This window comes from Chiloscyllium plagiosum, unplaced genomic scaffold, assembly GCF_037043375.1.
Source record: "Chiloscyllium plagiosum isolate Xiang-an unplaced genomic scaffold, Cpla_swu_hap1 HiC_scaffold_11, whole genome shotgun sequence".
Lineage (NCBI taxonomy): Eukaryota > Metazoa > Chordata > Chondrichthyes > Orectolobiformes > Hemiscylliidae > Chiloscyllium > Chiloscyllium plagiosum.
The window spans coordinates 75,926,491-75,953,716 of record NW_028270149.1 but is presented as its reverse complement, the minus strand read 5'-3'; the positions used below and the strand labels follow the sequence as shown (position 1 = coordinate 75,953,716).

At 41.3% G+C, this 27,226-nt stretch overlaps 1 protein-coding gene and 1 pseudogene across 1 annotated transcript in view; one reads left to right on the top strand and one right to left on the bottom strand.

The window, feature by feature from the left end:
- Positions 1-4,467, top strand: part of LOC122557541 (sodium- and chloride-dependent neutral and basic amino acid transporter B(0+)-like) — a 91,256-nt pseudogene extending 86,789 nt beyond the window's left edge.
- A 1,241-nt stretch (positions 4,468-5,708) lies between these two features.
- The window catches only part of LOC122557542 (sodium- and chloride-dependent neutral and basic amino acid transporter B(0+)-like), a 56,553-nt gene continuing 35,035 nt past the window's right edge, over positions 5,709-27,226 (bottom strand). Inside the window, exons 9-15 of the mRNA XM_087991807.1 lie at positions 24,746-24,871; positions 23,035-23,153; positions 17,128-17,227; positions 16,212-16,321; positions 16,070-16,110; positions 15,622-15,751; positions 5,709-9,156 (exon numbers count right to left, since the gene is read on the bottom strand). Of these exons, the coding sequence (XP_087847933.1) occupies positions 9,019-9,156; positions 15,622-15,751; positions 16,070-16,110; positions 16,212-16,321; positions 17,128-17,227; positions 23,035-23,153; positions 24,746-24,871 (764 nt within the window). The 3' untranslated portion in view covers positions 5,709-9,018. The remainder of the gene's footprint in view (positions 9,157-15,621; positions 15,752-16,069; positions 16,111-16,211; positions 16,322-17,127; positions 17,228-23,034; positions 23,154-24,745; positions 24,872-27,226) is intronic.

Genomic DNA, 27,226 nt, shown 5'->3' with positions numbered 1-27,226 from the left:
GATGATGCAAAGATAGGTGGTGGGACAGGTAGCATTGACAAGGCAGGGCAGCTGCAGAAGGATTTCAACAGGTTAGGAGAGTGAGCAAAGAAGTGGCAGGTGGAATACAATGTGGGAAAGTATGAGGTCATGCAGTTTGGTAGGAGAATAGAGGCAGGGACTATTTTGTAAATGGGGAGAAAATTCAGAAGTTTGAAGTGCAAAGGGACTTAGAGTCCTAGTCCAGGATTCTCTTAAGGTAAACTTGAAGGTTGAGTCAGTAGTTAGGAAGGGAAATGCAATATTGTCATTTATTTCAAAATGACTAGAATATAAAAGCAGGGATTTACTTCTGAGGTTTTATAAAGCTCTGGTCAGACCACATTTAGAATTTTGTGAGCAATTTTGGGCCCCAGACCTCAGGAAGGATGTATTGCCCTAGAGCAGGTCCAGAGGAGGTTCACAAGAATGATGCCAGGAATGAAAGGTTTAAGAAATGAGGAACGTTTGAGGACTCTGGTTCTACACTCAATGGAGTTTAGAAGAATGAGGGGGAACTAACTGAAACTGAATACTGACCGGCCTGGACAGAGTGGATGTTGGGAAGATGTTTCCAATTGGTTGGAGAGACTAGGACCCGAGGGCACAGCCTTCGAGTAAAGGGAAGACTCTTTAGAACAGAGATAAGGAGAAACGTCTTCAGCCAGAGAGTGGTGAATCTATGGAATTCATTGCCACAGAAGGCTGTGGAGGCCAGGCCATTGAGTATATTTAAGACAGAGATAGGTTCTTGATTGTGAAAAGAATCAAAGGTTATGGGGAGAAAGTGGGAGAATGGGGTTGAGAAACGTATCAGCCATGATTGAATGGGGGAGCAGACTCGAATGGCCTAATGTCTGCTCCTATGTCTTATCGTATTGTGGTTTTACAGTAACAAAAGGATTGCACAAACATGAACACATCAATATGCAAATAATTACAATACCTTGCAAAATGCAGATCTCCTTAATTTAGTAAATATTAAATGAAAGGTCCACATTACTCTGTACAAGGTATTAGAGTTCATAGATCACAGATTGTCAGGTTGAGTTCAGTAAATTCTCAAACAATTCATGTACTATTTATGCATCTTACAAAATACGGGTTTTAACTGTCTCAAAATCCATCACTCTATCTCTCAGTTTTAGAAGGGTGTTTTCCCTGTTGCAGATTTTTACTTTTGTCTGGTTATGACAAGAGGTAGTAACAATGGGAGGTGGGATTCAATTTTATTTGAGTAAAGTCAGGTGGAACATTTTCTGGTTTCAGTACAGGTTTGCCAAGATCAGTCTCCCAGTTTGTTTCTTTATGCTTTTGATGATAGAAAGATAGGGAGACAGAGTTATCGGGAAGGAATTCCAAAGTTTCACAGTTCAGCAACTGAGGGGTCAGCTATTAATGGAGAAACAATTTAGACTGGAGAGGTCAAAATGCTTGATTTAAAGGATTACACACATCTCAGAGGTTTCCAGGAAAGGTTGAGCCAAGGCCATGGAAAGATTTGAAAATAAACGGGAGAATGTTAAAATTAAGTTATTGCTTAAGCAGGAGCCAGTGTGAATGGGAAAAAGGAGTAACAGATGATCAGAACTTGATGTAAATAAGAGCACACTTTTGCATTATTAACTTCACAGAGGGTAGAAATTGAGAGGTCAGCTGAGGTTTATTTGAATAGTCAAGTCCCGATGACATAAATGCACGGGTGAGGATTTCTGCAACAGATAAACCGAGGATAAGTCTGACCATATTATGCAGGTAGAATTACATGGTTTTAGTGTTGTTACTAGCATGCAGTGAGAAGCTCATTTCAACATCAAATACATATAAGACCAAGGTTACAATTTGTCTGTCTCAGCTTCACAAGGTTCACAGAATCACAGAATTGTTACTGTACAGAGGCCTTTCAGCCCACCATGTCTGTTCAAGCCCTCTGAATGTACAGAATGCCTAAGTGTTATTCTCCCACTCTTTCCCCATAACACTGGACATTATTCCCATTTCAGTAATTATCCAATGCCATCTCTAATACCCTGACTGATTTGTTTCCACCAGACTTCCTGGCAGTACATTCCAAGCTTGAATTACCTGCTATACAACAGTTTTATTCTCACATCACAATTGTTACTTTCACAAATCACTGAAAATATCATGGACTGAACAGCGCAGATTTAATGATTGGGAGTTAATTGTTTCTGTTTGATCTACCCAGAACTCTCATGATTTTGTGAACTTTAATCAAATCCCTCTCAGCCTTCACCTCTCCATGGAGTGAAGTCCCAAATCCTCTAATCAAAGCCAGGCAGTTAACTGTCAATCAGCAGCACTGGTGCATTCTCCATGTCATTGTCTCTGCAAATTATTGTTCAATTCGCAACCATTTGTGTGGCATAAATTTTGTTTCTCACCTTAAGTCAGTTGGGATTCTTGAGAAATGTCCTGATGAATGCAAAACAAGAAGTTTCACCAAAATGTATTTTCCTCTGCAATACACAGGTCCTGTGTTTTCAAAGGATTACTTGATAAATCATTCTGCAATCTCTACCGATAATGCTTCTCACTCTAGTCCATATGCTGTTCTGCAAGTGTTTCTAACAGTAATAATGTTATATTTCAGGACGCTGCTTAACTCACCAAGAATTTCTATCTTTTCTTTCTTAATTCAGCTCACACTGTGGTAACTCCTTCCAATGAAGAACAGCTCTGTGACATCATTACAATGGTGCTCCAGGGTACTAAAGCCCTAATGTAGTAGTTAAGAGATTGGTCTTTGAGGTTGTTACAAACAGCAGGTTCTTACAGTCCAGCTTTGCTGGCAGGAGGGCCCATGACATGACCTCGATTGCCATCCTACTGCTCTCCCACCTACTTGTGTCTGGTCTACAACATTATAAGGTGTGGGCAAAGCCTAGAGCCTAGAGCCTCAGTTAATCCTCCCCTGCAATTGTGGGCCTTCATGATAAGGAGAGGGCAGGGAGACTGGGAAAAGGAGATGGCTGCCTCTATCAATGACACCGGATCAGCTGCCAACTCAAAGTCTGACCTTATCCAGATGTTCACTGCATTCCTGACTGTGCTGTTGAGTCTCCCTACTATCCCTGGACCTCCCCTCCCAATCCCTGTTATCTGACCCCATTACTGGCTCCCCCTGTTGAGCTCCAGCACTTTGACTCTGGGGATTGCTTCTGGTACCAGCAGTGACCATTACTCCCTGTGGCACTGCTGGGGCACAGAGTTAGTCAATAAAATTGGCAGGCAGTTTCGTTTAAAGCAAGACTTGCACCAAATGGAGGATTAAAATCCCATCTCTAGCCATTTAATGACTTGAGCAGCTTGAAATGACTCTGGTACAACCATAACCTGCTGGGATATATTTCCTACCAAGTCTTTGGGTTGTAGGACAGTAAGCCTTGCTACTGGAAAAATCCTGGCCATTGTCTTTGTAATCTGTAGGTTATACGACTTGCCACTAGTGGCTCCTGTTTCCTATCTTCCACCTTAACTTAGCTAGTGCTTCTCCATAAGATGGCTGCCTGTGTCTTAAATCATACTAGGCCTTGTTCATCTGCCAGACCTATCCTCACTGATCACAATGGGTTTCTAATCCAACAACATCACATTTATAAAATCTTCACCCTTGTATCATTGGGCAAACCCTCCCTACCTTGCACCCTCCTCCAACTATGTGTACCATCCCCCAACCCGCAGTCCTACAATTCCAACAATTGTTGCAACCTGAATTTCACTCACTCCTCCATTGATGGCTGTGCACTCAGCAGGCTTGACCCTAAACGTTGGAATTCCTTCCCGAAACCTTTTCATCTCACTATGTCTCTTATCTTTAACATATAATGAATTGCAATTACATAATCTCTCCAGGGATAATTTCAATGTAATGCCAATTTCCTTCAGTGTGTCTCACTGCCAGTGTTTAATAGGATCAATTGGAGTGTCTGGATGAGAGTATAATCTTTGTCATGAACACAGATGTTAAATATTGTTCGAGATAATATAAAATACCAGGTCATAAAGTCATAGGGATGCACAGCATGGAAACTGACCCTTTGGTCCAACTCGTCCATGTTGACCAGATATCCTAACTTAATATACGCCCATATCCCTCTAAACCTTCCTATTCATATACCCATCCAGATGCCTTTTAAATGCTGTAATTGTATAAGCCTCCATCATTTCTGCTGGCAGCTAATTCTATGTTGGAACAAGCTGCAGAATAATCTGATTAGGAACCAGATTTCTTCTTGCTGGGCAAAAATCCAACAGAAATGATTAAACATTTTACTTTTCCAATCACGAAAAATAGCTGCTGCTTGCACATCAGCTCCTGATTGGGGTCAGTACTTGGAACAACACAGAGGGGAAAGATACAGGAAAAAGCCAGACTCTACAGAAGGCCCAAACTGTCTGCACCTTCTGGTCATTCCTGAGAAGTGAAAACTCAAAGGAAAATTCCTGTTCAATTGGTAAACAATGGTCCTGAAATTCCACATCTGTTCTGGTTTACAATCAGTGTAACTTCATTGGGTATTCCTTTGACCTGTCCCACCTGTCCATCTTCCTTCCCACCTCCCCCACCAACCTATCATTATTACTCACTCCCAGCTACCTTCATCCCCTAGCCCCATCCCCACCCCCACCCTACCTATTTATCTCTCAGCCCCCTTGCCTCTCCACATTCCCGAATGCCCGAAACATTGATTCTCCTGCTCCTCGGATGCTGCCTGACCTGCTATGATTTTCCAGTGCCACACTTTTCAACTCTGTTCCCATGATCAGTCAGCACCTCGGCCAAGTCCCAGGTATAAGTTTGCCTGAAGTTTTCAATTTGGGGGCAGGGTGGGGCTGGTGAGAATTATTGAGCATTCGAGTTCCTGCATCGTGAGTGTTCAGTCATGTTCCTCACTGAGTCCTGGTGATAACACACCAGGATTCTAGTCACTGTACATTGTGGACAGGATCTCCTGTTCTCACAGGCCCAACTTACAGTCTGCAGTGGCTGGGTTCCCGGCCATTAACTACAGGATGAGGGGAGGTTTGGTCAGGAGGGATCTGATCTAAACTAGTATTAGTCATAGAAGGTGCAGAAAGGGTTACTGCTGAGACGTGCATTAAGAACTCCCATATGATGATGTCATGCTGATTTGGGTGGAAGAATAGGAGTTTGATTAGTAAAACCTACCACTAAAGCCCTCCTTACAGTCCCTGTGACAATGTCTACCATATCAGTAGAATGTTTACCTATTACTAATGTAATGAATGACATATTGATTAAGACAAGGGTGTTCTTGTTGGAGGACCAAGTGTTTTTCCTCGACCACACTCAACAAAGTGACCCTGAAAATCCTTGCCAGGAAGGATATTGTGGCAATGATCTCTCATTGGCCTGTGTTGATGTCGGATAGAATGAACAATCTCTAACATGGTGAGCAGTGGGTGCAGGTTCCTGTGAGCTTTGAAGGTATCTTCAGACACAGCTTTAAGAAGATAAATCCAGTGACTTTTGACAAGATGGAATCAGGAGAGTGAGATTCATCTGGTGGAACTAATTAAAATGAATGGGGTTGTCTTTAAAACCACACACAGCAGGTAAAGTCATTGAAGAGACTGGGAACTGTTTATTAGGCCACATAGAAATGGGAATCATTCATTGCACTTGCAAAAAAAGGTGAGAAAAATCGATTTTGACCAGATGAACCCGAGAAAATCCTTTTGTACAGCAGTTCACAGTAAAGGCATTGTTCTATTGCAAAACTGAAATCCTTTAAGGTCATGAGAATAAAGCAACATTGAGATAACTAAATGAAAGCAAGATAAATAATGACATTAGGAAGCCAAGGCAGCACTAATTATACATCTAGCAAGATATAATTTCAGAAGAAAGTCGCTCTTTGATTCCGTGGAGTGTTAGAAACAATTAACAAGTCTTGAATAAATGGTGGCTTGACTGAACCACCAACATTTCTCATTAGACAGTTGGTGTGTTGATATATTGTGTCAATAGCGTGGATTGATGATATGATTGATGATTTCTGATGTTGTTATCTGTAACTTAATTAATTTTGGACACTCCAAAAATTATTGTTTAATAAATTCCTTTCAATTCAGATGAAGTATTAACCAACCAAGACAACAGCAAAACTATGGATAGCAGTTTGGAAAAACAAATGTTTATTTAAAAGAATAGTTTATGGGTAACAGCTTTAAGACAACAACACTTAGCAATCCTAGAAGTGTAATCCCATAATTTGCTTTACATGAAGAAAATCTTTCTCACGTAACAAGTAGTGAAGGTTGGAAAAGCACCCATGTGGTAAAATGTTCAATTGAAATTAGACTATCATCTGAAAAGGAAGAATTTTCAGGGCTGTGAGCAGAAGCAGGAGAATGGTACTAAGTGTGTTACTTATTCAGAAAGGCAGTGCAGGCATGATGGGCTGAATGTCCTGTTTCTTCGCACAAACAATTTTGTGATTCTGTGAATTAGTGTTAAGGAAACCCACCTTGGGAGACTTGACCCCTGAGGATCGTCTTTTGAGCAAAAACCACATAGGTTGGGATTCTACTCACTGGAGTTTAGAAGAATGAGAGGCGATCTCATTGAAACATATAGGACTCTTAAAAGTTAACAGGGTAAATCTGAGACAATGCTCCCCCTCGTGGGAAAGGTCCCCTAGGAGCAGATAGCATAATTATGGAACTAAGGGGCATCAACTTAAGACTCAGATGAGAAGGAATTTCTTCTCTCAGAGGCTTGAGAGTCCGTGGAATTGATGCAAAAAGCTGTGGGGTCAGAGTCCTTGTGTGTATTGAGGGCCAAGAATTCTTGTTCAAGGATTATGAGAAAAATGCAGGAACGTCGATATGAGGACTGCCATGATCTATTGAATGGTGGAGCAGGCTCAAGGGACTTAAAGGAGCCCCTGTTCCTAAATCTTATGGTTTTAAAAATATCCACTTTTATGTACTTCCCTGCACACCATGGCATAGTTAACTGTTAGCTTCTTGATTGGTTCTACTGTTATTAGTCTAATTAGTCTCCAATTACTACTTTTATCAATAATACCTCAGTTGAAAAGGACAATTTATGGAAGGGAATAACTTCCTTATTTACAACCCATCATCAGATTGTGAAAATATGCTTTATTCCTGAGCAAGGCTGTGATGTCTGCAATGTATTAAAAGTTATAATCATTTCTTTGAACAGTTTTTAATGGTGACACATTTTTCAGAACATTTAAGTTTACCCAAAATCAAATAGTAAATAAACATTCAGTCTTTCCCATGTGCTTATCTATTACATTGATTCACTAATTATAGTTCAATCAAGGTTAATTTTTATCAATCATCTTTTTCATGACTGGATATAAATAGAAAATGAACACACACAAAAATGAACAAAGAAAATTTATAGAGAATGGTATGGACATGGAAAAACATAAGTTGGACTTAAAATAGCTTATTTGGCTTTGCTATGGTGAATATGATATTATAATGATTGGTATTTTTGCAAGTACATGTTGACTATCCAGACGTACCTACAGAATCTGGAAATCATGTTCCACTCGGCCAATTTTCCCACACTATGCAGCTAATGGGTAGAAACCCAAGCATGCCATACTGTTGATGTGAATCATGATTGCAGGAGCTCTTGTCCACAGTGTCCAGTGGCTTTTTAAATAGGTGAAATCACACCTTCTGTTTTATAACCTAATTCCAAACTGAACAAACAATGGTGGGATTAAAAAGCTCAAGGCTCATTCTATTAACAATTTCTTGCTTCACCCCAATAACATTAAAACCTAAGAACCCCATTCTCTTCAATTTCATGCAATGCCCACAAATACAGTTCTATTAATTTCTCATCCATATTCAGCCTGGCGATCACTCTGAAGTACAGATCCTTGATTAGTCCTGCATGCAGTCCTTGCAAATCCTTGTCTTGTCCTTGTACTCTCACTTTTTTTTAGTAGTACAAATATCACACCGATGACAATGACCAATGCAAACCCCTTCTCCTCCCTTGGATGGAAACATCTAAAAATGTCAATCAATTTCATGCCGTTAGTTTACAAATGATGTATTAGCATAGAAAGTTGTTTTAATGAAGAATAGCTTTGGATCATCAGCATTTTCAGATGGGTAAATGAGATTCACCCTCTGAAGCAGATTTAGGAGCATCTCCATGCAACTTAGATGACGATGCGAGTGTAACAGAACCACAGCCATTAGTTTGCTGATGCTTTTTCCCAATTTGGCCACAGGAATGCAATGGTCAAAAGTATCACTGAAATCTGGACAACACATAATACTGAGGGGAATTAACAAATCAGCTATCTCTTGGTCAAATTTAACTAATGTAACCTCATTGTGTGTGGGGTCTCCAAATACTACAGAATCCCGACAGTGTTAAAGCAGGCCATTCACCCCATCACCAACTCTCCAAACAACATCCCAGCCAGACTCACCACGCTGCCTGCTCCCAAACCCCATTTCCCATGGCTAATTCACCTAACCTACACATCCCTGGATACTATAAGCAATTTAGCATGGCCAATACACCTAAGTTGCTCACCTTTGGACTATGGGTGGAAACCAGAGCACCCGGAGGAAACCCATGCAGACACAGGGAGAATGTGCAAACTCCACACAGACAGTCGCCCGAGGGTGGAATTGAACCCAGGTCCCTGACTCTGTGAGGCAGCAGCGCTAACCGCTGAGCCACCAATTCCCCTAATATCAATTCCCTGGCAGCTTTCTTGAAGTTAAAAACATTGCTGCTGAAGGATTTGTTTACAGCTGGTATCAGAGCTCAAATCAGGGCATGACTGAAGACTTTTGCCGTGGAACCTCTGATGCTCAGCAGTTCTACTGTATTACTAATCTACTCATAGCTGTACCTACCAAATTGTTGGCAATACTGGAGAACAAATATCAAAGGTACTGTATCAGGGCAAACAGGCCAAGCAGAAATATTCCCTTAAATTTTCAAATCTGAGGAGAGGCCAGAAGGTGCAGACAGTTTGGGCCTTCTGTCGAGTCAGGCTTCTTCGAGTATCTTTCCCCTCTGTGTTGTTCCAGGTACGGACCCCAATCAGGAGCTGATGTGCGAGCAGCAGATATTTTCTATGAAAGGAAAAGCAAAATGTTTGAACTTTCCTGCTGAATTCTTCCCATCATTCCAGCTAGGGAAAAGAACCTGATACTGTATAGGTTATCCTGTAGTTTATTCCAAGGAATGGCAAATCATTCTATACTAAAATAAAGCCTGTTTGATAATCACAGCAATTATAGAGTCATGTCTATCCTCTAATGTCACAGACGTACATAGTACTGTTATACTGGGATATATGTTGGAAGGGTCACTCAACCTGAAACATTACCTCTGATTTCTCTTCACTAATGCTGCCAAACCTGCTGAGGTTTTCCTACAATTTCTGGTTTTGTAAATAAAGGAATACTTCATAACTATGAAAATGAGGTCTAAAATAGTACCTGAAAGGGTTAACTCACACCATGAGATAAGATAAAGGATTGTTCCTGGGAGGGGCAAAGCATTTTTAGTTCCAGTTGTTCTTGTGCTGAGTCCATGTAGCTCACTGTATTGAGTTCTTAAGTCTCTTCTGTGATATCAGACTAGATTTTAGAATATCACATGACTCAGATGTGCTGTAACTAGCTAACAAATACAATGTAATCAATTCTGTTTACGAAGACAGACCTATCTTTTCCCTAACACTTTGTGCATGCACCCTTCGCCAACTGGAATTAACAACGTAGAGTAATACCAATAAGAAAGATTTGTGACATTAAATCTGCCCAAGGTAAATCAAATGGATCTGGAGGACCTGTCTACAACATATACCATGACACAAGAGGGAATTCCAGACTAGGCTAAATTAGTTGAAAGCGTAGCCACCAGTAATAGTGAAATTCAAATTCAAGAAACAGAAAATGTCAGAATTGCAGTGCAAGTACTTCAATGATTGATATGGTGTGAAAGGGTACAGGGTTAATGAGGATGGGTCCATAAATATACTTAAAACACTCATGAAAAATTTAAGATTGAGGTGTTATTGGAATGAGTGTTCCTGCTGCTTGCTGAGCACAGGGTGGTGTGTGATCTAGATTTGATGTGAGTTAGGATATGAGAAGCAGATTTTTGGATAAACAAATGTTTCTTGAAGAAGCAAGATGGGAGACAAGACCTCAGTATGCATTGTCGAGAGCTTGCAAAGGAATGTGTCAGAGTTTCGCTAGTGGATAAGCTGAAGCAGAGCTGGCTCAGGAGATTTCGCAAAGGTAGAAGGAAATGTTTTTGGAGTTCACAGGCTCATGATCAGAAACTCATCTGAAGGGAAACGCAACACCAAGGTTACAAAACGTCTGACTCACCTTCACCCCACGGAACATTAGGGATTAGGGCTCTGGCAAGGACTAAAAATGTTCACTTCTTGTTTACTTGTCGAAAATGTATAGCATGACAGAGAAGTGGAGTTTCAGAATGTGTCAGGGAGGAAATCCCAAATCTCCGGGTCTCAGTAGCTGAAGACATGGCCAGAAATGGTGGAATCATGTGTACACAAGATGCCAGAATTTGTAGGAAACGGGTAATGAGGGTTAGAGGAGTTCAGGGAGATACAGAGGTGTCAGGCCTTGAAAACGAGTATGATGGCTGACTGTTATAGCACACTGGACACCAAGCTGCACCAACCCCAGGGTCATCTCAAAAGTTAAAGATTTTAATAAGTACGCTGAATTCCCCAATGTACCTGAATTTCAGATTCAGTTTGACAGGAAGGATGGACCAGGTTTCTGTACTTAAAATGAATAATTATTCAGGACTAATAAATAGATTCTCATTACAAATAGACAAGTATGAACTGTTGGCATTTGGGAGGTAAGTTTGAGTTAGAAGAGTGAAACTGACCACTTCCTACCTCTCCAGCTATTATGTGCTGGAGTAGGTCCTTGGGTTGTTTCCTCAACTTGCCAGCAATAAAGGGGTCAACTAAAGGGCACTTCAAGATCTCAGCTCATCATGTCCCTGATCACCTGACTCATTCGTTGGCTTTTTCCTGACAGAAGAATATTGGCATTTTTTTTTGGGAGGGGGCCGGGGATGTGTTCCAATTTCCCTAATCTGAGGGCAATCAGAAGCATAGATGGTGAGAAGGGAGTGAGTGAGGAAGATCTGTTGAAACCAACCACTGTGCTTGCCTTTGACAATACTGACCCCCTGGGGCTGTGACTTAGTCTTCAGCAAATACATGCCCCTTCCTGCCCCCATCATCTAAGTCATGAGTTTTCATCAAACAAACTCACCTCCCCCCACTACTTTGACAAAAAGGGAAATTCAGGCCCATAAATGGTAGCTTTCCCACACACATAATTCTGTGGTGCCAGCTATAAAAACTCATGTTTTCTTCATATCCTTTAAGTTATTCGGCCACGGCAAGTTCATTATCCAAACACGACGCAACACAGTCACTGATATTCTTCTCCCTTTCCAAATGAGTATTTTCCCAAAATGGAATCCAGCAATGCTTATCCAATATTGGATAAGCAAAGGAAAACCTTTCATTATTTGATTTGTTCAAAACCATGGAAACCTGTGGCTTCATTCTCTTCGTAAATTATCTGTTCTTTGAAACTTTGTCCACTCCAAACAAACATTGGTGATGTTATCAGGGATCGTTACAATGTTATGTAACTGTTACTTATTCAGATTCAAATATTCCTGCACAGACATGCTGTCCTACCTGGAAAATATGTGAAGTTCTGCTGCTGTTTGCTACCTTGGTCTCACATTTGACACCTAATTGAGCTCCTGACCATGTATCTGCATCCTCAATTACAGCCTTGATCACAACATGAAGAATAAAGTACAATTTAGTCCACTACTCCTCACATCTGCTGGTAAAGTGGTAATATCACTGGGCTAGTAATCAAGAACTGCAGGTTAATCTTATGGAAACATAAGTCAAATCTCACCATGGCAAGTGTTGAAAAGCGAATTTGATAAAAATCTGGAATTAACAGTTAGTGTAATGGCAACAATGTAAGCATTGACAATTGTTGAATACTCCCATTTGTTTCATTGATGTCCTTTAGCGAAGGAAATTTACTATCCCTACCTATTCACATCTACCTACTTGTGACTCCATGTCAACTGCAATCTGACCCTTAATTGTGGCAATTAGGATAGGCAATAAATGCTGCCCTAACCAGTAATGCCCACATCCCATGAATTGATTGGGAAAAAAAAGTTATCTGTGCTGTTATCTGTAGAGTTGACTTTTCCAATTCACTCTTGACTCATACCCCACATTCTACTCTCCATAAACATGAGATCATTCAATTTCCATTCAACCAACATTCCTGTTCCTTGCTGATCAACATTAGTGAATGAAAACAGCAATTTTAAAATGGTTATCCTTCTTTGAAATTTCCTCCAGGGACTCTTCTTTCCCTGTCTCTGCATTCTACTCCAGACCTGTAAACCATTTATACATCTCTGGTCATCTAATTCTGATTTTAATTGTTCCAACATTGACAGTCATGCCTTCAGCTGCTCTAATCCTAGACACAAAAATACACTCTTTAAACATTGCCACCGTTCATTCCTCCTTTCCCATGCTCCTTAAAATCTTTGATCTGATGTCTGCCTACATGGATCAGAATGTAAGTTTGCTTTTTAAGCCTGTTGTGAAACACCTTGATTACATTAAATGTAACACACAAATATAAGCTGTTGTTATTTTTGAAGACATGGTAACAGGCTAGAGACTTTGCAAAAATTCTGACAGCAAACTTAGATAATCTCAGTGATCGGTTGTGGGGATTATGATGTGTGATTAGACCTGTCAGTCAAAATAATGAGACAATTTCTAAATTCCATGTTGCATTCTGACTCTGCAAGTGTTAGAACACCAAGACAGACAATCTTTCTACCTCAGTGTTTACAATACAATAAAATTAAAACTGTTGAAGACACCCCCAATAGTTACGCCAATGGTTCCTGAACAGATTTTTGATCAATCCCAGACTTTGCAAATAATTAATTCCAGAAACTGATTTTGTACCTTCAGTACAACACTTAACAATGTATTAAATGCATGGTGATTTTAGCAGAGAAAAATTAAACAACAAGGTACTCTGATTAATGTTTATGTTTTAAACCCGAAGCATTTGTTTTTTACCTCCATTCACATAAAAGACAATAATCAAATGTTGTTTTTGTGATACATTATTTCACATGCCTAGATATGAACTGCTTGGTTGCTTTTTTGGAAACATTGAGTTTAATAAAGTAAAGGAGATGTTATTTCTGCCTCAGCTTTCTAATCTCTGGATTTCTGGAAGCTTGTGTTTGAGATAAGGCAGGGAGCTTTTCCAAACTTCATGCTGTGTCACCAGCAGCGAAAATCATCTCCACAGAAAACACTGTTCAAGACATCAACTTAGCTACAGTCGTGCCCTCATCGACTGATTGCATCCTCCTGAAGCCTCAATTACCATTCAACATCTGCCATTTGCTAAATCATAGGACCTCTTCCAGACTTGCTGGAACCAATTCCCAGGTACTGACATCATTAATGGACAATTTCTGCTGTCTTTTTAAACATAATGTTTTTCCTGGGGTCACTATCAAAAATCACCCTGCAATTAGCCTCTGGCCCTGGTGTCACAAACAAACAAGAGCTTTTTTAGTCTGTTCTTTTCCTTATAGCACAAGCTAGCTGTTGCATAGTGCATAAGTCATTTTCGGTTCTCAATTCCCAGTTCACAGCTTCAAACCAAATTGATAACAGAATAAAAATAATGAAAGTATCAGTAAGGGTTGTAAGACAAGAATACAAGATGACAAGGAGTAGGAGCACACTAGCTATAGGGCCCTTTGGACTTCAATAAAATCATGGCTGATCTATCTTTTCACTCTATTAAACCCACTTTCTTTGCAGATTTTTCTTATTCCTTGTCTCCCCAGAGTTCAAAAGCTATGTCACTGTGCAATATATTTAATGACTTAGAGAATCCACAGCTCTCTGGGTGGAGAATTACAGAGATTCATGACCCTTTTAGAGGACTTGAGCAATACCTTATTCTGAGACCCTCCCACGATTTTGTATCACTAGGGATGTTTAGGGTCTTCCACAAAGAACTATTAAACATTTTTTCCCCAGGAACATATCTTGTTTCCAGTCATTAACTTACTCACTAGTCTGATCATCTAAGGGACTCATGCTCACTTCAGTGACATCATCTTTTCCTGTTCAAGATTTTGTAGAAGCTCTACTTTTTTATATATATATTTCTTGTTCGAATGATCTCAACATTTTCGCTCCTTCTTTATTATTTTCTTGTAATTTCATTGTTTAAAAAATATACTGGTCCCGTCACCAGTATTTGTAAAATGGAATGCCCTTCCTTTTAATTTGATAGCATCCACACCTTTCTTAGTTAAAGATGAATTATCTTCTTTTTAAAGTAGCTCTTTCTCAATGGAATATATTTTTGCTGAAAGATATGAAATATCTCCTACCCATTAATGGTATTTTTTTTTTCCAGCCCACTTTAGCCAAACCTGTCCTCCAACAGTTAGAATGGTCTTTTTTTTAATTTAAGGTTTTCATCTTTACCTTTAACTTAAAAGTCTTCTATTGTTAAGATCACTCTTCCTTATGTGAACGTTTACCGTGGGATCATGTCTTAATCATATCTCGATGCAAATTGCCAGATCAAAAATGAGCTCTTTGGCAGTAGCTTCCATAATATAGTGTCTGAAGAAAATGTCTCGAATACACTACATGAACTTCGCTTCTACATTGCCAATTTGTTTTACCCAACCTCTATGAAAATTTATGTTACTCATAGATATTGCAGACTCGGACAAGTCTGCATTATCTCTTCCTAAAACTCAAGATTATTCCCAGTGAGGTCTTCGTTTTCTCATTTTTTATCTGTACCCAAACTGATCCTATGTCTTAAGAAATGATCTTGTCTCAGACCCTCACAGTTAAAGTGAGCTCATTATTTATTTACAGAATTACCACAACCCCCATTCTTTCTGCCTATTCTTAAAAACCATCAAGTGTTCTTTAAATTAACTCCCCAACTTTGATCTCCTTGCTACTATGTAATAGTTACCAAGTCGTACTCAACTATTCATCTAGCTAGTTGTTAATGTATTCAATATTCAGCTAAATAATCTATAATTCCATTATTTTGTTTATCACTTTTCCATGTTCTGACCCCATTTGTTGATTCTCTTTTACACTGTATTCCCTGGCCCTCTCTGTCACATTCTGTCACCCATATCACTATTCTGCCATATTACATTATGTTTTGTATTTAATATGTTAAATTTACCCTCCCTTGAACCTTCATCCCTCACACAATTCCAACACACTCATCACTCTTTTGATAATGTCCTCATCAAGCTGGAATTTGTCCTTAGCCACACTGTAAACGGATGGCAACAGCAGGGATTAGATCGATAGAGATAGCATTGAAATTACTGCCTTTACAGAGGCCTATTTTGAGTTCCTGATTTCTTACTCCGAAAAAGATACAGAGCTATTTCCTCACCTGCCACAAGGTGGAACCCTCAGCTTGGACAACTCTCACCATGGCCACAATGGGGATCCACATAATACAGAAGATGGTCATACACCAGCCCAATGCTATGGCCCAGACAGGATATTTAACAGGTCCATATTAGATTAGATTACATTACAGTGTGGAAACAGGCCCTTCGGCCCAACAAGTCCTCACCGACCCACCGAAGCGCAACCCACCGACACCCCTACATTTACCCATTACCTAACACTACGGGCAATTTAGCATGGCCAATTCACCTGACCTGCACATCTTTGGATTTGTGGGAGGAAACCGGAGCACCCGGAGGAAACCTACGCAGACACAGGGAGAACGTGCAAACTCCACACAGTTAGTTGCCTGAGGCAGAATTGAACCCGGGTCTCAGGCGCTGTGAGGCAGCAGTGCTAACCACTGTGCCACCGTGCCACCCACAAATGTTGGAGAAGTAAACGTTGTTAAGGACCAAATCAAGATGACCTGCAAATGATTACACAAAGTAGATCAAGAATGCAATGAAACATTATGTGCACTTTGATTATTGTCAATTTAAATCACTGAAAGATGTAGCACCTCCTTACTTCTAACAAACATGGAGAGATCAAAAACCAACATGCTCTCCACCACAGCCAGAAGAGCCAGCTCCTTTTCCCAATCATCATCTCAATGTCCTTGATGAATTGGTTTATCCCTGAGAACAAGAAAGTAGAGTCACAATCATTTACTTTGTCCTGTCCTTAAGGCAGCTTGTACACCGTAAAAACCTTATTTTGTACTGGGCAGCCCTAATGAACACATTGAATCAAAAAAGGAATCACAAAGGATTTTAAGCAGGATGTGTAAATTGATCCCTGATTACTCATGAGAGCAAAATAATTGCACTCGTTCTAGGAGAAACTCCTGTTTCTGATCTGTGCTGAGATGGATAGATCCCTGTCAGTGGACGATCAAAGTGCATTTTCTGTCCTGAGATGGAGATTACCAAGTGGATCTTTGGATGTTTAAAAAAAATCAGAACAGACTGAAGCTAAGCCCTGATGAAGGGCTTCGACCCGAAATGTCGATTTTTCCTGCTCCTCTGATGCTGCCTGACCCCGCTGTGCTTTTCCAGCAACTTACTTTCAACTCTGATCTCCAGCATCTGCAGACCTCACTGTCTCCTGAAGCTAAACCTGTTTTGTACCATCAGCCTTGACATTTGGGAATAAGTGATAACTGCATGAAATGGCGCACGCAGTTCAATTGGGGCTGAAGATGTTTAACTATCAGCAATTAAGAGGAAAATGAAGATGAGGATCATAAATGTAAGATGCAGAAGACACTGCCAGTCTCATCTTGGCAGTTCCAGCCAACTAGGGAAGATGAAGACCTATCTATGCAGTATCAGCCAATTCATTTGTCTTGACTTTTTCTGAAAAGACATGAACATCCACATGAGTACATTTAAATATTATTGTTTTATTTTGTTTCAATGTTTTTTCTTTCCAATTCATTTACCGTAGATCCAGCTGAGACCAATGAGTTCCAGCAAAGCTGTGACAATGACAATCCATCCAGAACAGAAATGATCCACTAAATCTATCCTGTAAATTCCAGCCTAAAATGTAATGGAAAATTAAAAAATGTTACATAAGAAAACGTCATATTGTCCCATCCAAAATAAGGCCTTAAAGGGAAATTGAACTTTTAATTTTTCAGAACGATGACTAAATATTCTGGCCAGGAGCCAAGGCAAATGCAGGAGAAATCAGAAAGTGATGTCAGGTGGAATTCTGCCTTCAGTAACTTCAGACCTGATTCCCCATTGTCTGTCCATCACCTGCATGGCACAGAGCAGGAATGGGATGGGATGGGGTATATTCACTTTGCTGGGTGACACCAACTCCAACTATACTCAACATATTCAACACCAAAAAGGACATAAAACAGCCCATCTGGTTGACCTGCAGTCCATCAACTCAAACATTCACTCCCACGACCAGAAAACTAAATTAAGGTCATTGATGAAACAGCTGAAGATGGTTGGGCCTAGGACACTACCCTAAGGAGCACCTGCAGAGATGTCCTGGAGCTGAGATGACTGACCTCCAACCACCACAACCAATTTGCTATGTGTCAAGTACAGCTCCAAGCAGTGAAGTGTTTTCCATGGATTTTCCAATATCTCCAGGTTTGCTGAGCCTTCCTAATGCCACACTTCATCAAATGCTGCCTTAATGTGAAGGACAGTCATTCGTACCTTCCTTCTGGCATTCATCTGTTTTGTTCATATTTGGAGCAAAGTTTTAGTGAGTGGAGAAACCGTGGTGCAATCCAATGAGCAGGCAGTTGTTGAGCAAGTGCTGCTTGACAGCATTGCTGATAACTCTGTCCATTACGATGCTGGTGATTGAGAGCAGGTTGATAGAGTGTTGATTAGCTGGTTGGATTTGTTCTGTTTTTTGTGCACAGGATGCACCTCGAAATATTTCCACATTGTACAGTAAATGCCAATATTGTGTCTGTTCTGAAAAGCTTAGCTAAGAGTACAGCTAATTCTGGAGTAGGAATCTTCTGTATTATTGCAACATTGTCATTCAAGGTCAATAGCCTTTGAGCATTCAGTGCCTTCAGCTGTTTCTTGAGACAATGAGGACTTAAGGACACACACACCCAGCTCGTGGAGTGAACTCGGCTGCCTCTCCTGTGTGTACACTTGTTCTCTGAGCACCGTCGAGATCCATTCACTGCATTTTGTACATTTTCTCATGTGGCATGGCGTGATGATTAGATTCCCTACAGTATGGAAACAGGCCATTCGTCCCAACAAGTCCACACCAACCCTCTGAAGAGTAACCCACCCAGACCTATTCCCGTGGCCTATATTTACCCCTTACTAATGTACCTAGCAATATGGGCAATTTAGCACGGCCAATTCACCTGGCCTGCACATCTTTGTGATTGTGGGAGGAAACCAGAGCACCCAGAGGAAACCCACGCAGACACAGGGAATCGAACCTGGGTGCCTGGTGCTGTGAGGCAGCAGTGCTAACCACTGAGCCATCGTGCCGCTCTATGATGCTCACTAGGCCATAGCAGGTTCCCAGTCTATGATCATTGCTGACAACCTTGTTAACAAGCCAACTCACCATGGGGTGTGATCTTATCAAAGTCACTGCACAAATCAACCTTGGGAATGCTCGGAATGGAAACTAGAGCTTGGTCCTGTTGGAATCAGATCGCCAGCTGCTCCGAAGGTCACTTGTGCTAGTTTTTCATACACGTATACACACACACACTCCAAGTGATTTTGGCGTGTACTGGCTGCCATGGTAACACTCATTGTAATGCTGCAGCAAGGACACTGTTGCACTCAGGGTCATACCCCCAGCTCATGGACTGGACGAGGTTGCAGCTTCATGCACTGTACTCAGTGCTATTCAACTCATTTGCCATGAACATCACTGGGTGCTCTAGGCATCCCTGCTTGCATTGCCTTGACTTGACATTTTGAGCTCTGCCCTCTCTGCCAGGGGTAACAAACTCATGTAACTGCTGTCTTTCAATGCTGGTGAGCAGACATAATGGAAGGAAGCTTGAGATAATTGTCAGACAAATCAAGGGGGGGTACACTTCTCTCAGGGAATCTTAGCACAGTAACTCGAAGGCAGTCTCCAATACCAGTTACAGGCCTGCTCAGGACAGTCACAGTCAGTCCCCTTTCCTCAGAATGGGTAAGAAGCTGAATGATGGGCTACACTATGTCCATCGAGACTTTCTGCTTTATTGTGATCTTTTTCACACATGGGTGTCAGGGAAATGCAGGAATTATGGAAGGTGGTGCTAGCACAAAGGTGTCCTGAGAGAGTGAACAGGCAGTGCAGAGTGCATTCTGGGATAGGGGTAGCAGGGGTTGGGGGTGGCTGAGAGCAAGTGTTGGAAGATGTTTCAGGCAATAGTGAGAGAATAGATTTGAATAGAATCCCTACAGTGTGGAAAAAGGCCCTTCGGTCCAACAAGAGCACACTGACCCTCTGAAAAATATCTCACCCAGACCCTTCCCCCCCCATCCTATATTTACCCCTGATACTGCACTTAGTCTACATATCCCTGAACACTATGGGCATTTTAGCATGGCCAATTCACCTAACCTGCACACCTTTGGGTTGTGGGAGGAAACTGGAGCACACCAGAGGAAACCCACGCAGACACGAGGAGAATGTGCAAACACCACACAGACAGTCACCCAAGGCTGAAATTGAACCCGGGTCCCTGGCACTGTGAGGCAGCAATGCTAACCATTGGGCCACCATATTGCCCCCTGAGTGGTAGAGCATGAGGCTTGGTGGGAGGTGGGTGCATAGATAGAATGAATGTGATGTATCAGAGGTAATATGATGACACTTTGCTGATGGAGTGCAGAACATCAATGACCTTCTTCCTCCAGTGCTGGGCATTCCTCTAGACTCACTAACCCAGGCAGCACCCTCAAACCAGTCTGACACAGTCTGGTGTTGGCATCTGCTGATCCTGGGGAAAGAGGCTTTAAATCAAGTTTTTTTTATTTAACTGTTGACTTTCTGACTTGAGAAAGGTTAACCTATCCAGAGACACAGATTGACAGCGGATTTTCTTTTGTAGCTTGTGCACCTGAAGTTATAGATTGAGTTGTGCTCCTCATGCTGACCAGGAATCTCTCCCACTCTTACTGATGACCATTAGAAGGATTAGTCGGTCAATAATTAACCAGTTTAACTGTATTCTTAATGAACCTTCTCACCAAGTACTGAAGTGGGACTTGAACTTGGTGCTTCTAGTTCAGAGCAAATACACTATCCACTGATCCACTAGACCTCCCTAGTTACTGATCATTAGTTGTGGACTTGACCAGACCCCTCAAAATGTGTTGAGAAAGTAGCCTACACCCTCTTTTTTTACTTTAAAAGTGGATGTGAAGTGTGTGTTCCAGATGTGGTCAAGCAAAGTACAATTTATTTAAACGCTGTCGTTAAAATACAACCGAAGGAAAGAGGAATTTAGGATAACTTAACTTTTGGGAAACTAAGTTGCTGGAAAAGCTCAACAGGTCTGGCCACATTTGTGAAGAGAAATCAGAGTTAATGTTTAGGGTGCAATGACCCTTCCTCAGAACTGATGTTATTTTATATACAGAAGATAGGTGGTAAGGGGTAAACTAAAGGTGGGGAATAGAGCCCAAAGAGAGAGAAAGACAATTGAACAAAGGAGTGGATAATGATCTGGCTAGGAGGGTGAATAGCTGTTAATGGAGACTGTTAGTGGCTAACAATAGGTAGTGTGTAATGGCAGACAATGTGATAACAGGGCCTAGTGTGTGCAGTACGGGGCCACGACATGGGGAGATCAGGCCCGAAAATTTATTGATCTCGAGATTGAGTCAGAAGGGCTTCAGAGTCCCCAAGCAGAAAATGAGTTGCTGTTCTTCCAGCTTATGCTGAGCCTGAGACAGAGGTGTTGGCCATTGAACAAGGTGGTGTGTTAAAGTGGCAGGCAACTGGAAGCTCAGGGTCTAACTTGTGGGCAAACTGTAGATGTTCTACAAAGCATTCAGACAGTATACACTTTATTTCCCCAACGTAGAGACCACCACCTTGTGAGCAGTGACCGCAGTAGACTAGATTGTGTGAAGTGCAGGTAAAGCGCTGCTTCACCTGGAAGGTATGCTTGGGCCCTTGGATACTGAGGAGGGAGGAGGTAAATAGGCAGGTGTTAAACCTTCAGCGGTTGCAGGGGAAGATGGTAGTTGGGGGGGGGAGTGTTGGGGGGCAAGAGTGGACTAGGGTGTCCCAGAGGGAATAGTCCCTGTGGAAGGCGGACAACAGAGGGGAGGAAAGTATATGCCTGGTGACGGCATCTCACAGGAGGTGGCAGAAATAGTGGCTAATAATCACCTGGATGTGGATGCTCATGTGATGGTAGGTAAGGACAAGGGGAACGCTATCACTGTTGTGGGAGAGAATAGAGGGGATTAGGGCGGAAGTGCAGGAGATGGGTCAGACCGGTTGAAAACCCTGTCAACAATGATGCCTATTACTAGTTAACTGTTCCAACATAGTAATGTCTCATAAACACATGCCTTCGCTAAAAGACAAATTCAGACACAAATTCTTACATGCAGTTCTCCAATCCAGGAGAAAACAATATCAGGAGAGATTTCAGAGAAACTAGCAGCTAGGAATCATCACTGAAGCTCCCTACTCTGTTGCGACCCCAAAAACCTTCTGGCTGCTAAAGCTAAAACTACAATGCCTAGTCTGTGAGAGCTGATCACTCCCATTCACGCTGTTTCCTTTGTTCCAATTTTTTTTTAAAGCCTAAAGGCTTCCTAAATTGTTTACTTAAGCTGTCTTCAGTAGCTAGTTCTGCACATCAGCCTTTACAGCCTCTCTTCAAAAACCTCCAGGACAAAATAACCTTTTTTTTAAAGTGACAGCATCATCACACCACGTAACACTTTATCCTTCTGATAATACATTCTCCAAGCCTGATACAAATTCCTTGTCTTGTGCCTTTCTTATTCCTTCCTGAAGACACTCGACTTCTTCCTCACGCAGACCTGCCCATGCATCACATTCCTCAGAGCACTAACTTAAGAATTTATGCGTAACAGTTGTTGAAATAGAATAATTCACTGTGTAAATCCTTGTCTCCAACATGATTGACTTTATTCAGCTCCTGCATGTTTCTCATATCTAACCTACACCAGGCTCCTTCTACTTATCCACTGTTGTAAAACATTATACATTCTTGAATGTCATCATCATTTGCAGATTCTGAATTTACTCACAGGCAGCTTAAGAAGAAATTGAAAATGTTTATAGGGAATGCATTCTCCACTGATATCAGATATTCCACAGTCTCTTATCGCTCAGCAAAGCATTGTTTTCCAAAGGGAAGGACTTCCAACAACCCATCAGGAAGTTGCCTCACTGGACCCAGCATCTCTCACCTTGGACAGTGACCATTGCTGGAACTGGGAGAAAAGTGAGCACTGCAGATGCTGGAGATTAGAGTCGAAGAATGTGGTGCTGGAAAAGCACAGCCAGTCAGGCAACATCTGAGGAACCATAAGCAGTCTCCAAATAAATGAAGCGAGTGGAGACTGGAACAGTGAGTGGGACTGACGGAAACAAGATGTCAGTTCTGATAAGCAGAGGGGGAAGGGTCACATTGTTGGGGGGAGGGGGGAGTGGGCTGTTTCTGTTGGGCATTGGAGATGGTGCAAAACAGGCTTCCCTCTCCTTCTTCCCAACACCAACTTGCCCCGGTAACAGTTGCTAGCCTAGCAAGCCTGTGTATCCATTGCCCTGCCGTGGATACGATCATCCCGTGAAGCTTACCATGACTATATGTGAAAACAGCTCAAGCTGCAGAACTATGACACACCTGTGTTACAAACGCAAGGCCAAGGAAATAAAACAGCAGGCAAACAGCAGCTGTCAGGTAATGGCGCCTTGATTGTCGAAACGTAGGGAACTGGTCCAGCAGGATTGTGAATATTGTTTCTGATAAAAAAAAAGACATAAAGTAACATCAGCAATTACAGAATAACATACTCAATCCCAGAGAAATCACCCTATTTCTGACTAAAGCCCTGCAGCCAAGTGGGGCAGACAATGACAGATTGGGCAGGCTGTGTGGAGTTAAAAATGACAGAATCTTCATCACTTTCTAACATCCGACTCTTAGTAGGTCAGGTAAATAATAGACCCCTTCCTCTGGCAGCACTGACTGTCATAAGCAAATGAGGGGGCAGAGTCAGGGAACTAGAACAGGCAAAAAGAAATAGAACCTCAATGTTGAGATCCAAAACCACTGCAACACACACAAAACAGACATTATATTTTGTGTTCTCCCAGATATTGCAGTAACATTTCCTTGGTATTACATGAATGCAGTTGTTCACTCATTGACAGCAAATAAATCAAGCTCACTGTAGTACTGCAGCAAAATGCACAAAGAAATATGATGCACTGTCCCACTAACATCGCCACCAATATTTTCTCACCCTATTGTTGTGAAGAGATATCAGTTTAGAATAATTTCCTTTAAGTACATCATGTTGTATGATGCCATTAAAGAAGAAGTGTTAAAGGACATCACCAAGATAATTCTACTCATCACATTATAAACGTATGCTGCTGGGAGTAACTAACTTGTATTTAAACATGTGCTGTGTGTTAATAGCATGTAGTCAAAGTAACAATGTCAACACATTCTTAAAAAGAACCTGTTGCCTTACAAAAGACAGTTACGTATCTTAGATGTAATGTAACCAGTTATTCAGTAATTGATAATAAATGCATTTTGTTTATCGATGATTAAATTGACATTCTCTCTAAGATGTCATGTAAGTGTCCTTCCCACATGGGATCAGTGGCCCAGACTAATTCTTATGAGAAGAACTGATGGGAGCACAGCTACCCATGTTACTCCAGAACTGTCCATTGCTTCAGGGATTTCCCTTAGGGTTGATAATATGGAGCTAAACTGGTGTCTTTTTCCCAAGGCGGGGGATTCCAAGAAGAGGGGGCATATTTTTAAGGGAAGAGGAGAAAGATTTAAAAAAGACAGGGGGGGTTAATTTTTTTTTTAAAACACAAGAATGGTTTGTGAGTGGAATGAACTTCCATAGGAAGTGATGGATGCGAGTGCATTTAAAAGACATTAGACAAGTACATGAATAATAAAAGTTTGCAGGGATATGGTCCAAGCACAGGCAGTTGAGACTAGTTTAGTTTGGTTGGCATGGACTGGTTGGATTGAAGGGTTTGTTTCCTTGCTGTATGGCTCTATGGTGCTGTAAACCTACTCTTATGGAGGACCTGATGTTTTACAAGAGGTCACTCAGTATTTCAAATGTCACACAACTGGCTAATAAGCCATAAACATATTCTGCTTAAGTAAGACTAAGCCTATGTTCTGTCTCAGACATTGTGTAGGCATCCTGCCTTATATGATATCAGTAGCCTAGGCTGGTAAAAGAAAGAAGTATTGGTGACAGTAAATCTATTCAAGACATCACAGATGATTCAATTGGATGATCATAAAAACATAAAAGAAAGACATAGGTTTAATGAAGCAGTGTCATTCTTACCAACATCTGCAAGCTGAGTGTCAACGTCCAGGATGAATAGCATGAAGAAAAATAAAATGGACCATAAAGGTGCCCACGGCAACTGTGCAAGGGCCTCGGGATAGGCGATGAAAGTCAAGCCAAAACCTGAAAAATGGATACAATACAGTTAATGGAGCTCAGAAGGCAAGAGTACACAAATTAAGAGCAGGAGTAAGTCATTCAGCCCCTTGATCCTGTTTTGCCATTCAATAAGATTCCGTCTGAATAGGTGTGGCCTCAACTTTAGTTTCCTGTCTGCCCTCACAGTTACACTTGACTATTCTATTTACCTAGTTGATTTTTACCTATTCTATCGATCAAATAACTGATTTAACTGAGTCTTGAACATATTCAACTAACAAGCCTTCCCTCATCTCTGGCAGAGGATCCCACAGACCATTGATCCTATAAGAGAAAAATATTGCTCCTCATCCAAGTTTTAAATAGGACATCTCTAATTTTAAGACTCCTAGAACCAGCCTTCTCCACAAGAGAAAATCTCTTCCCAGCATCCACCCTGATAAGTCCCCTCAGCATCTTGTAGGTCTCAAGAAGATCAGCTCTTATTCTTCGAAATCCCAATGGTAATAAGGCCCAACCTGTTCAACAGTTCCTCATCAGATAATTCCTACATCCAATAAGTCAGTCAAGTGAACTTTCTCTGAACGCCATTAATGCAGTTATGGATAATTTCTAATCAAACTGTTCAGGGATATCTCTGGAGATGGTAGGATCTGTACCCAGATCTCCTAGCTCAGTGACAAGGATGCTGACACGGTACCCAAGTTCTCTTTTTGTGTTATTATATCCTTTCTTGAATGAGGTGATAAACACTGACACAATATGCTGGATTTCAGACTAAGTGCTATTTTTGGGAGTTGAATGGCAGGTTATGGCTCACAGTGACTTTTCTTCACACTATCTTTCACTTCTCACCACATTAGTTGTTCAACTAGTTTATTTGGCATGCTTTTTATGTAATCAAGCAGGATGACAGGTGAAATCACCACTGTTGCTGGGACCTTCTCACATGTAAACCACTGGCACCACATTTAATGCCCAGCTGCTCATCGCATCAGATGCTGCAAGCCAGGAGCTATCTGGCGCACACAGTCATCTTAGGAAACCGATATGACTAAGAAAGAGCTAGCTGGCACCCACTTTCCAGAGAGGAACCTGGAGGTCCAGGTGGGCAGGATGGCAAGAGGAGGGCTAACCTTGACCCGGTGGATTCCCACAGAAGGCCAAGGCACCAAACACAGCTAGCCTGGACACAGACAGACACAGGTAGGCAGGACAACATTGGCGTTAAGGGTAGAGAGAAAAATTGAGTAGGCCATTCAATGATCAGTGTTCATAAGATTCACCAAGTGGTCTAAATATTCTTCAATGTTTTCATTTCCTGTAGGATGGATGGAACAACTCGTTCACAAATTATAAGGTTATTGACTTACTGATTAAAAGAAAGCGCTTACCTCAACTGCTGAGAGAAGACACATAAATTCCTTCAGATTCCAGATAATTCCTACTGCTAAGAGACACACCACCTCCCCTTTCAAAGGTCTGAAAGCTTCTGGCAGTTTTATTCACAGCCGCAAACTATGCAGCAGCAAACCACATAAGTGTTGTCAGGCAGATGACTTGTCACATCTCCACAAACCAATCAGTTACAACTCATCTCTGACATCTTGGTTAAAAGCAACAGCTTGCCAGAATCTTGTCAGCAAATCTCACTTTCTACACAATCCTGGTGCCAGCCCATCTGCAATCAACTTCTTCCACTGTTGACCAAAGCAACAATGTAAAAATCACTTGCAATGACTTTCAGTCATAGTTTATTAAAAAGTGCAGCAATCCCTCCTACCGTGCTTAGTTTTAAAAACAGCCATATTTCAATTTCAACCCACAATCAAAAATGGAAAAGAATTTCCTTTAAAAATGGTCTTTACAACCCAGTCAGATCTTCTTTGAACAGTTTTTCATCTCAGATTTTTCTAAGCTAAAATCAATCCTTGATTATTCTCAACCTAAGCTGAAATCTGCATAACTCAGAGCTTTTTCTCTCTCGTCATTATACCTTAGAATATAAACAAACTATTGTTCAATCTCCAGAAGACCTTCAGTCATCTGCCCTCTGACACATACTTGGTTGAAGTCATACATCCGAAAAGCCTAACTTAGTCAATTAGTCAACATCTTCAAACAAATAAGCCAACACCCAAATGAAATTACAGACATTTTATCATGGCGCTTTCGAGGACAGATTAGTGAAGGGTCATTGGAATGGACACCCAGAGAAACAAGTGGCAAGCTGCATTTACCAGCTGCCTGCTTGGCTTTTCAAGCCAGAAGCTGTCTGCATCTAGTTTCACAGGAGTTAAAGGGGAAATTGCAAGTTGGATAAAAATGAGGTGGGATGAACAAAGGATTCTGATATTACATTGAAATGTTAAAGAGAAA